This window comes from Phyllostomus discolor, chromosome 3 (genome assembly GCF_004126475.2).
Source record: "Phyllostomus discolor isolate MPI-MPIP mPhyDis1 chromosome 3, mPhyDis1.pri.v3, whole genome shotgun sequence".
Classification (NCBI taxonomy): Eukaryota; Metazoa; Chordata; class Mammalia; order Chiroptera; family Phyllostomidae; genus Phyllostomus; species Phyllostomus discolor.
This window is the reverse complement of record NC_040905.2, coordinates 42728565-42741162: the sequence shown is the minus strand read 5'-3', so window position 1 is coordinate 42741162 and position 12598 is coordinate 42728565. Positions and strand designations below refer to the sequence as shown.

The 12598-nt window shown below is 36.4% G+C and overlaps 1 protein-coding gene across 7 annotated transcripts in view; it reads right to left on the bottom strand.

The window, feature by feature from the left end:
* Nucleotides 1-224: 224 nt before the first annotated feature.
* Nucleotides 225-12598, bottom strand: part of RAD17 (RAD17 checkpoint clamp loader component) — a 30498-nt gene continuing 18124 nt past the window's right edge. For 5 of the 7 annotated variants that reach the window (XM_036020361.1, XM_036020360.1, XM_036020362.1 and 2 more), the window contains 4 exons: nt 10852-11001; nt 9041-9161; nt 2467-2524; nt 225-983 (listed from right to left, as the gene is read on the bottom strand). In XM_036020361.1, coding sequence (XP_035876254.1) covers nt 719-983; nt 2467-2524; nt 9041-9161; nt 10852-11001 — 594 coding nt within the window. In that variant the 3' untranslated portion in view covers nt 225-718. The remainder of the gene's footprint in view (nt 984-2466; nt 2525-9040; nt 9162-10851; nt 11002-12598) is intronic. The other 2 variants (XM_036020364.1, XM_036020365.1) reach the window with 2 other exon arrangements.

The window sequence follows — 12598 nt, the reverse complement described above, 5'->3', positions numbered from 1 at the left end:
GCTGGGAGCTCCTGCCAGTCCGCGCGCCCCCCCGCCCACCCCAAGGACGAAGGAGAGGTAGTTAAGGGTGTGCTTAACCCCTCCTGAGAGTCATCGCAAGGCCGCCATCCTCTTCCCCATGTTTTAAAAAAGTTTGACTCTGGATGAAGGAGATTCACGTACTATGCCCAGTGATACACCACAGACAGTACATGTTAGGAAATATTAAAAGATAGAAACAAAAAGAAAGTCAACATTTTAATTTTCATATAAATTATGTAATACTTTCCAAAAAGTATCTAGAATATTCCACTGTACAACATACTAAAAGGCATCCGAGAAGCTAGAGACTGTATGTGTATTAAGGCACAAAGTTTATTTACACTCGTAATTGCATAAACTTTTAAAATTCATATTTACAATCCTATAAACTTTTTGTATTCTGAATTATTCCTTCACATTTTGTGATATTTGGCATAATGTTCGAACACACTTCACATACACTGACCTCTCCTAACAGCACTCACAAGATTAAATAAATACTAGAGAAAAAAACGAAGATACTATTTGAAGGCTCAGTCTTCTACATACTTCAAGAGTCAGTTTCTTGTGCTGAAATACAACAGTGAAGACTTAAGCTGTAATTCACTTGAAAAATGTATTATTATCTCTATTCAAGTGCCACCAAATAAAGCCAGTGTGAATCTCTCAAGCAGCAATGTGACTGGTGGGCTGCTTTCTATGTCCCATCGCTCTCATAGTCTTCTATTGCCACCTCTTCTTCCTCCAGGTCTTCCTGGGTGGAAAAGGGCCGGGGCTGGCTGGCGGGCAGTTCGTTCCCACTATTCTGACTCAAAGGAAGAGACCAGGATTCAGGTTCTGTGGTTTGAGTGGGTTCATCCAGAGCTTCCTCTGTGGGCTGTCCTCCATTAAGCTGGGCTTCATATCCACCTTTTGGGTCCATCGTTCCATGCTCCCTGTCAGTCAGGGCTTCCATTTTTAATCTGCCAGATTCACAAGGCAAGCATTAATAATAACCAAAGGAGGGGGCTCCTTTAAATTATACCATTAGCATGAAGACTATGAAGCCATCCCCTGAAGGTTTCTTTCATCTGCCTTCGTTCTACTTACTACTTAGCCAAGCCCTTTAATTTGATGAACAATATAAACAAAAGTACAAGGTAAATGGCAAACTGTGAATAAACCATTACAACTTATGATACAAATGAGTTGATTAATGTTGTTAGCAGAGTTCTTACAAACTAAAAAGAAAAAATAGAGAGAAAATCAGCATAAAACATAAACTCACAGAAAAAAAAATACTGATGTTAACTAAATGAATTGTTCCACCTGATTTGTAATCTGAAAATGGAAATTAAAATAAGCTACTTAAAAATTAATAAGCTACTACTGTCATCTTTTGAACTGGCAAAGACCTTTTAAAATAATAAAACCCAGTGGTGGCAAGGGACCATGCTGATACACTATAAAAGGGCATAAAATTGTCAACATACTCTTGGAAGCAGTCTGGCAATATAGTGCAAAGCCCTCAGAAAGATGTATGTCATTGATCCAGCAATTTCATTTTTTAGGAATTCATCCTATGTAAATAGTATTTGATGTGCATGATGATTTAGCTATAAGAAAGGCTGTGATAAAAGTTGGAGGTAAGCTAAATGTATCAAAACAAGGTACAGGTTGAATTATAGGAAACTATGCAGCTATTAAAATATTAAATGTAAGCTAAATATTCATATTTAATATTATCAATATGAATCAAAGATAATGTTAAATGTGGTCATCATAAATGAAAGAGAACAGTACTAGTCATTGTAGTATTACTGACAAATCCTGCCTTCCAAGTCAGATCAAGTAGTTGAACCAGTAACAGCAATGAACCCTTTTTAATCCTTTTAAAATGCCTGAGGGCTTTGATCTGACAAATAAGCAGAATAGAAATAAAATATAATTATTGTGTTAATCACTGATATTAGCCCAGAAACAATTCTGTGATAAAATTTACCATATAGATATAGGTTTATCTCTCTACAGTATCTATATTTTCTCAGTTGTCTGAATTTTTTATGCTAAGAAAATAAAAGAGAGTGCTTATGAGGTAGTTCCCAGTCATTTCATTGCAGGCTTCAAATACAGGCTAAGAAAATCTCTTGCTAGGAAAGCTGAAAAGGGGTTTCCAGATATGTAAGAGTTGTTGAACTACAGGATTTTAAAGATCCGCTTGCCATCGTGATCCCATGATACTATTCAGTCTGATATTCTATGGTAAACTGGTATAACTATGCTTTTATATGTAGTAAAAGAATGAGTCTACAATGCAATCATATGGTCTTTAATCAATGCACCCAACATATATTTCTTGGATTTTACAGATAACATTTACTGATTGTATATTGAGAAAAACAGATAACATACTCAGTGGACATTTCAGTAACAGCTCTTTGAAAATTTAGACCATCATCAGCTTACCTTCCAAAGTGTCGCTTCAGAGGAAGCCTTCCAATATCTTGGATAAAAGAAATCTGAGCTGAAACAGAGATTTTAAAAAAGCTTTAAACAGACATTTCTCCAAAGAAGATACATAAATGGGCAATCAACACATGAAAAGATGCTCAAAATTACTGATCATTAGGAAAATGTAAATCGAAATCATGATATACCATTTCATACTCCTTGAGGTGACTATTATTATTAAAAACAAAACAAAACAAAAAGGTCAGCAAGAATGTAGAGGAACTGGAATCCTTTTGCATTGCTGCTGGTAATACAGAATGATGGTATAACTGATGTGGAAAATGGTAAGGCAGTTTCTCAAAAAATTAAAAACAGAATTACTATGTGACCTCACAATTCCACTTTTGGGTATACATCAAAGAACTAAAAGTAGGATCTTAAAGAGTTATTCATATACCTATGTTCATAGCAGCATTATTCACAATAGCCAAAATACGGAAGCAACCTAAGTGTCTAGATGAATGGATAAACAAAATGTGGTATATACATACAATATTATTCAGAATTTAAAAAGAAAATTCTGACACATGCTGTCCATGAATACACTTTGATGACATGCTAAATGAAATGAACCAATCACAATAAAATATTGTACAATTACACTTATGTGAGGTAGGTGGTACTGGCAGGATTGGGGCGTTGGTTAGTGTATAACGTGTACAGTCAGTTTTGCAGGATGACAAATTCTGAAGACTGGCTGCACAACAAGGTGAATATGTTTAACTCTACTGAACTGTCTATTTTAAAATGGCTTAATTTTATGTTATGAGGAAACATTTATTCAAGAAAAATCAAACAGACTGCAGCACTTGAGCCATGACCTGTTCCTTCCCTTCCTCAGCTTCAGGGAGAGTTCACTTCAATTGGATGCAGACAAGAACATAGGGCTTTTAATGGGGGGGAAGAGGGGAGGGTTGGGTGGGTGGGCTGGAATGGGAGTAAGTGGGAGAAAACAGTACTTGAACAATGATTAAAAAAAATTAAAAAAAAAAAAAAAGAACATAGGGCTTTCTCCTGGTAAGTGTGGCCAGCCAAAAGTTAGGAGCTCTCTTTCTGTACCTATAAGGTGGAAGCTCTACTTCAGTGGCACAGAAAGCAGAGAATACTCCCTCCTCCTCAAACTGCAATGACCCATACCCCAGTTCATTCTTAGGGCATAGGGCCCACACCAGGAAAGGCTGAGCCAAGATGATCAGAGGCTCCAGTTGAAGCTCGACCCAAAGGAAATGACTATTTAAAACAGAGTGTGGGGAAGCTGAAGCTTAACGTACATCTTAAAATCAACACCTCCTATTAAGAGCAACAAACATAAGCCAGTTACTTCATTGGAAAGACCCAGAGAAACAGACAGCTAAGAAAGCCCTCCTAGGGTCAGAGCAAATCTCAGAGACATGCCTCAAAGTCTACACCTGCTCAAATTTAATTCAGACAGTGAAATAATTTATGCCCCTGGCACTGTTGAAAACAACAGGCTAACTGGCTAGTAATTAATGGAGCATCAATAGGTGGGTTTGATGCCAAACAAGGCAGACAGTTTAACCAAGAAATCAAGGAAAAATAAAGTCAAAGGGGGCCCTGCTCAAACCACTTCAACACAAGGTGACTGGGCATACCCAAAGCTGAGCTCTCTGAGGAGTGATAAAGGCTTCACATTGCAGGGGAAAACAGACTTCCTTAAAATGGTTTAGCCAACTCACTAAACAAATACATAGGCAACAATAAAAAAACAAGCCCCAGAGAATGGAGGAAAATCAGTATCCAGACCTGCTCCAGTGTATTACCTGAAACATTCAATTTTTAACAAAATATTATGAAACTATGCAAAGAAACAAGGAAGTGTGACTCTTGCACAGGAAAAGGGCAGGCAACAGAAAGTGAGAGAGCCCAGATTTAAATTTAACAGAAAAAGACTTCAAACGAGCCATTACAAACATGTTCAAAGAACAAAAGGAAACCAGGCTTAAGGGAGCAAAGGGAGAGGGGAGGTAGAAGAAGGTAAAGTCAGGAATGAATGGTGATGGAAGGAGACTTGACTTTGGGTGGTAAACACACAATATAATTTTACCACCTAATTGACTTTGGGTGGTAAAAATATACAGATGATGTATTATGGAACTGTACAATTGAAACCTATGTAATTTTATTAACCAATGTCAGCCCAATAAACTCAATTTAAAAATATATAAATTTAGTGCCTGGCTGGTGTGGCTCAGTGGATTGAGTGCAGGCTTCGAACCAAAGGGTCCCTGGTTCAACTCCCAGTCAGGGCACACACCTGAGTTGCAGGCCAGTTCTCCAGTAGGAAGCATGTGAGAGGCAACTACACATTGATGTTTCTCTCCCTCTCTTCCTCCCTCCCTTCCCCGCTCCTTAAAAATAAATAAATAAAAATCTTCTTTAAAAAAGGAAATCCTTTTAAAAAGTAAATACACATATACATTTTTTGAAAATTTTAAAAAACAGGTAGCTATAATGACAATGCCTCATTAAATAGAGAATATCAATAAAGAGACAAATTACAGAAAAAAATCAAATGGAAATTCTGCAGTTTAAGAGTCTAGTAACAAAAATGAAAAATTCACTATAGGGTCTCAGCAGTAGATCTCAACTGGCAGAAGAGTCAGTTAATTTGAACACAGATTGACAGAGACTGCAACTGAAGAGAGAAAATTAAATGAGGAAAAATAAACAAAGTTATCAGGAATGTGGGTTACCTTAGAGCATTCCAACAAATACTGACTGAAGATGAGAAAGGAGAAGGGAGAAAGGAGCAGAAAAATATTAAAGAAATAATGTCTGAAATGACGTAGTACATATGATGAAAGAAATGGGATAAAATTTGATAATACAAAGAAAAGCCACATTTTTAATTTTTTAAACCTCTTAAAGTTCATGAATCCACCACTCTGAGGACTCTTGGATGCTTTACTTTTTAAAAAATCCACTACACAACACAACAACAATTTTTAAAAACCAGATTTTTTATATGGTAAACTTAAGAGTTTTCCTGGAGTCTGAATTTTTTAAAGTAGTGAACGAATGATTCTCCACATGATCCCAATGTAAGTAATCTAAACCCGTACTTCTCAAACTCCTCAAACATCTGCCATGAAGAATCACCTGGAGAATCTTGTTAACATGCACATTTATTAAGTATTGGGTGAGGCCTGATATTCCACATTTCTCTCAAGCTTCCAGGTGATGCTCATGCTCCTGGTCCAAAAAGGCTCTTGCTAATTACACAGATTTTTGACCCCACAGCTGGAAGGGGGACATGGAATGTGGACAGTTGTACCAATGTGAGCTGGTGGCAGTAGGGCTGAAACTGAAGGAACAGCCTGCATTGTTAAGAGATGCTATAAATAGGAGAACTGAGTAAATAAGTGAATATATTCAGCAAAATGGGAGATAGGTTTTTCATTGCACAATAAGGGAGGTACAAATGCTAAGAGGGGAAAGGTTAAACTCCTTGTGTTAGACTGAAAGTGAAGGTATCAGTGTGAACTCAAATCATACACACACACTTCCTAGCTTTGTTCCACCTGGAAAGTCTAGAAACAATGACACCCCAGCAGCAATGAGCATGCCTAGTGCCAGATCCTGATTTCTAAACACCATTTCCACTAAGAGGAACCAGGGCTCCACGAAATTCCTGGTTCTGGGGCTGGGGCAGGGAAAGTCTAAAATGATGCTGGAACATTTTGTATCAGGAAGTACTCAAAGGGTAATGGATACACATCAAAAGGCAGAAAGTTACCTTAAAGCAGCTTGCACTGGCCAAATCTGGACAATTTGAAACCAAAATAAATAATGAGAGCAAGGAACTATAACTGAGGAAATAAGAATTGGAATCCATACTAATATTAACAAACAAACAAATGTGGAGAAGGCAAAGCAATACCTACAGTACAATTCACCAACACAAATGTGGAAGGAATAATGTAGAAAATCACCATGTGCCAACCATCACACATTTAGGAAATAACAGATGCTATAACTAGTAAGTGAGATTTTAATGAGAAATAGGATATTTACACAATCTCCCCATGAACGCTTAAAATCTTTACATTAGAAAATCTGAGATATCTTCTCAAATAATAAAAGCTAACTTCACCAGTAACAGTATAAATAGACAGCATATTCTCCTGATATGATACATTGAGAACAGAGCATCACTTCTGGGGTGTCCCTGCCAAAAGCACATATCCTGAATCCACTCATGAGGGAGAGTGAGACAAACCTAAACTGAGGAGCAGCCTCGACACTGTAACTGTCCCATATGCTTCAAAAACTTCATCGGCAAAGAAAGACTAAGGTACTGTTCCAGATCAAAGGAGACTAAAAAGACATTGAAACTAAATACATCATGTGATCTTGCACTGGATTCTGGACAAGAATGAGAACAAGTTTTTGTTGTTATTTTACAAAGGACATTATTTAGGACAACTGGCAAAATTTGAATGGTGTGTATAAATTAGATGGTAGTAGTGTATAAAAGTTAATTTCCTGATTTTGATGTGTACACTGTGGTTATATAGGAGTTTGTTTTCAGGAAGTACCTGATGAAGTGTTTAAGAATAGTGGGCATCATGTCTGCAATTTACTCAAACATGGTTCAGAAAAAAAATACACTCATATATGTGTGGGCATGTAGGTATAAAGAAAGAGAAAAAAATGAAAGGTAAGTATAGTAAAAATTGTTCACTGAGGAATCCTGGTGAAGGATATACAAGAATTCTTTCATACTTTTATTGTAACTTTTCTCTAAGTTTAAAATTATATTCTTGAAACAACTGAAATTATAATCTTCAAAATAATAGGCAAGGATACAGAAATCTCTGGATTCTGACCCACAGATTAATCACATCCATTGTTCAAAAGTCATCCACTTCTGCCTTTGCTGGCATAGCTCAGTGGATTGAATGCAGGCCTGCAAACCAAAGGGTTGCCGGTTCAATTCCCAGTCAGGGTACACGCCTGGGTTGCAGGCCAGGTCCCCAGCTGGGGACATGTGAGGGGCAACCACACATTGATGTTTCTCTCCCTCTCTTTCTCCTTCCCTTCCCCTTTCTCTAAATAAATAAATAAATAAAATCTTAAACAACAACAACAGTCATCCACTTCTGCCTGTGAATGTATAATAGAATATTTTAAATCTTTTAGTATTAATACTCTTAAAAGCCACAAGATGAGACTCTTATTGTATGAGGGCCGACATTTACTCTATAATCCTTTCCTTTGATCAGTCACTAGGCAAACCCTATCTTTCAAGTTTCTGAATTATGTGGTAGATTACTATTTTAAATATTACACAAATTCTCTGTTCTGCCTTGAAGAGCAACACCGCAGGCTTGTGACCAATACTGTTAATGAAATGTGGCCCTTAAAATACACAGTAAAAAAAAAAAGGAACAAAGAAAAAATTGGTGTTTATAAAAAGGCAAACTGCAGTAGACATAAATTGTACAAGTGTGCATTGCCCTAAGTATACTAATTTTTAGCATTATTTATAATTTCAAAACTTAGAAAGACTATGTAAATATATTAACAGACATTGTAATATTGAAATCAAAGTATCTATCAGTAAGGTTAAAATTATTGTAAAATTTTGAAAAATAGGAGTTAGACTTGAATATACTTTAACACTGCTGCTTTACATACTGAATGTCTGTGTCACCTCAAATTCATGTACTGAAATCCTGACTCATAATATGATGACTTTAGGAGGTGAGGTAATTAGGTAATGAGGGTAGAGCCCTCATAAATGGGATTAATGCCCTTATAAAAGGGATCCTAGAGACAGCTTGGAGATCTCTTGCTCTCCTCTCAACCATGTGAGAATATGAAAAGATGGACATCTGCAAACCTGGAAACAGGTGCTTACTAGACAATGTTTCTGCTGGCACCTTAATATTAGACTTCCCAGACTCCAGAGCTGCTTTATCACTAGCTTATAAAATATGGAACACTATCCATAGTAGGTGACATAGCAAATTAAAGCTTACATCTAATATTTATATATGCACAGAAAAATGTCTGGAGGAATTTACACCAATCTGTCAAAAGGAATTACCTGTGGTTATAGGAGACTTTCAATTTTTACTTGATATAATTCTGTATTATTTTCTTTCTTTTTTTTTTAAGATTTTATTTATTTATTTCTAGAGAGAGGAGAAGGGAAGGAGAGAGAGAGACATTGATGTTATTTTTTGAACACATTGTTCAAACACATTGATGTTTCTCTCCCTTTTGCATGCCTCCTACTGAGGTCCTGGCCCGAAACCCAGGTATGCATACTGACTGGGAATCTAACCAGCAACTCTTTGGTTCGCAGGCCCACACTCAATCCACTGAGCTACACCAGCCAGGGCTATTTTATTTCTTTTTTAATCAAAAAGCATATTAACTCTGGATCAACAAATAAAGGGGAAAAATTTAGTCTCACTAGTATTGAGCAATGAGTAGACCTATAAAAAGATAATGTTATGAAACACTACTTCTCGGGGAGAATAAAAACCCAGGTTATTACCTTGATTTCTCATTGGAATGGTTAACAAAGCAAGGTACGGCAACAGCTGAGTTTGGAGGCATAAAGCTGGTAAGCAGAAGTCAGAAAAAAGTGCTTTTGCTGCCAGGCAATTTTCCCGATACTGTACAGAAGAAATGAAAAAAATAAATAAATGAAAAATATGGATACGTATTCCTAAACATGCTAAGTTTATTACATTATAAAAGTGTGTGGGCTTACATACTACAAATATACTTTTAAGAGTTTATCTAATCAGTCTTTTATAACTATCCTAGCATTATCTAACAAAGCATTTTACCTATATAGTTATTTCACATTTAACATGACAACAGTAAGAATTGTTTTAAAAAAGACCTAAGGTAGAAGGAAAAAACACTTAAAAATCAAAAGAATGGTTTATGAACAAAGACATGTCACAAATTTTTTGAGGACATTGTTTCTCAATGAAAGAACTTACTGTTTTCAGTTAACACAGGTGCAGTGTTAGGCTGATAAGGAGAGAAGCATGTCTTACAGAGATAATTCATATGTAACTATAATGCAAAATTAATATTTGTTCTGTATAGGCAAAGCAAGTCAATAAGGGGTTATAAATTGTTTAAAAGTCACAAAATTCTTCAAAGAAATCTGTTGAAATTTCTTAGGTTATGAACTACATTTAGTCATATGATTTTACCCAGAGGGTCAGTTTCAGACACTACAGGAGCCAGGCAGGAGGAACAGCTGCGAACAGGGGTACCTACCACTCCCATCTTCAAGGGGCAGATTCTTCTTGGCTTCAGCACATTGCTGTCACGAAAAAATATGAGCCAGTGCTGCCTTACTTTCCTTTTTATTCCCCCCAGGAGATGCCAGACATTCTGATGCCAGAAATACATGTCTGAATTTTAATTATTGCAATAAATTTTAAAGATGGACAAAATTCTTTAAAAAACCCCTTCGCATGCACCCTGACTGGTATGGCTCAGTAGGCTGGCCATCCCCGGTACCGTTTCTGGTCTGGGCACATGTCTGGGTTTTGGGTCAGGTCTCTGGGTGGGGGTGTGCGAGAAGCAACAGACCGGTGTTTCCCTTGCACACTGATGTTTCTTTACCTCTCTTTCTCCCTCCCTTCCTCCCTATCTACAAACTAGATAAATAAAATCTTTAAACAATATCTGTGCCTGTTATATTCAACTGGTGGGCCACCTGTTTTTGACCTTTATTTTAATTCAATCCTCTACACTTTTTAAAAAAGATTTTATTTATTTTTAGGAGAGGAAGGGAGGAGAAAGAGAGGGAGAGAAATATCAATTCATGGTTGCCTACTGGGGACCTGGCCCACAACCCAGGCATGTGCCCTGACTGGTAATTGAACCAGCGACCCTTTGGTTCCCAGGCTGGCACTCAATCCACTGAGCCACATCAGACAGGGCTCAATCCTCTCCATTTATAACTATGGAAACTAAGTGCACACACTTATTAGTTGTGAAGTAAAATAACTTGTCCAAGTGGTTAGAGGCAAAGCCAGGATTTGTTTTCCATTAAGACTAAAATATAAATATACTTTGATTCCAATAATAATTATTAACTAACAAAATAGGCATGAGCTTTCAAATTTTGAGTTTTTTCCCCTAAAAAATTACTAAGCACTCAAGACTGTCCTTTTATGCTTTGTCATAATTTAAAGAAAAATGTGGACCCTAGCAAGTATTTCTTACTAAGAATAAAACATCATTTTTCTTCTTTAACTTAAAAAAATAACAGCTTTATTGACAAGTAATTCACATGCCATAAAGTTCACCTATGGAAAGGGCACAATTTTTTTTTACCTTTCTATTTATTAAAATCCACTGGGGTTTGTGCAATGGTCGAAAACTTGATCCTCCTCCTTGGCAATGAGCAAATCCTCGGGCTCTGTTGGAATGGATCACACCTCTTGTAGCTATAGATGTACTATATTCCCTGAGTAAAGAGCGTGTCTAAATAAAGACAACAAAAGGTGAAATAAAGAAAATAAGAGACTGATAACACAGTACTATCGGTACCACTGGCACACACACAAAAATTAACCATATTTAGTCACTATATGCTCACTTTTTTTTTTAAATCTCTGAGGGAGAGAATTATTTTTTAAAGATTTTATTTATTTATTTTTAGAGAGGGGAGGGAGGGAGATAGAGATGGAGATAGAGATAGAGAGAAGAGAAACATCAATGTGCGGTTGCTGGGGGTTCTGGCCTGCAACCCAGGAATGTACCCTGGCTGGGAATCGAACCTGGGACACTTTGGTTCCCAGCCCACGCTCAATCCACTGAGCTACACCAGCCAGGGCTTTATATGCTCACTTTTTTGAACATCACTTGCAGCCCTAAAAATAATACGCTACAAGATTATTTAAGCAAATCCAACTAAGAAATAGCAATCAAATGCTATGTGTAAACTTTGATTAGATCTTGGATGTGAGTGAAACAACTTTGAATACACTTTTGAGACAACTGGGCCATCAGAGTATGCTAATTTTCTTAGGTGTGATGTTGTTAGGCTTGTAATAGAGTAATGTTATTACGCATGCTTAAGTATTAACTGTCATGATGCTTGCAATTACTTTCTAAGTATTCAGTCAAAACAATTCTGTAAATACATTATTAAGCAAATGTAGCAAAATGTGAAAAACTGGTGAACAAAGTAAAGGTATACAGATATTTATTGTATTATTCATTCAAACTGTCAATAGGTTGAGAAATTTCAAAATAGAAAAGCAATATAAAAAAATCAAGCCAACAGCCCTGGCTGGTATGGCTGACTCAGTGGATTGAGTGCCAACCTGTGAACCAAAAGGTTGCTGGTTTGATTCCCAGTCAGGGCACATGCCTGGGTTGTGGGCCAGGTCCCCAGCTGGGGATGTGTGAGAGGCAACCAATCGATGTAGGTATCTCCCACACAATCATGTTTCTCTCCCTCTCTTCTCTCTCTCTAAAAGTAAATTTTTAAAAAATTATAAAAAAAATTCAAGCAAATACAACTGCTGAACAACGAAACTTTAAACATGACATATTATATCAAATGTTTTTATTGTAGTTTTCCTCATTTTAATTATTAATGCTATTTCAACATTTATAACAGAGAAATGTTTACATATCAGAATAGTGTTAACCAGTGGAACTTTCTATTATATAAATGTTTTATTTATGATAGAAAAATCAGCTACATTGAAATGGGCTATTCAATACAGCAGCTACTAGCCATGTATAACTATCAAATACTGGAAATGTGGCTAGTGTGACTAATGAACTGAATGTTAATTTAATTAGCTACATGTGGCTAGTGGCTACTCTACTGGTCAGAGAAGTGTTCAAATATTAAGAAAAAATACAAATCTATATTGTGAATAATTTCCAATCTGTAAAAAAATAAACATTTAAAAACTAGCAAAAAGTGTAGAAAGAAGCAGTTATTTTCTTTCTATCCACTTTTCAATAGCTGTCAAAATTTCTGAATATGTATTAATTTTATAATCAGAAAACTTTAGAAAAAATTAGTGTTATATTATCACCAGAAAAATCAGATTAACTGCTG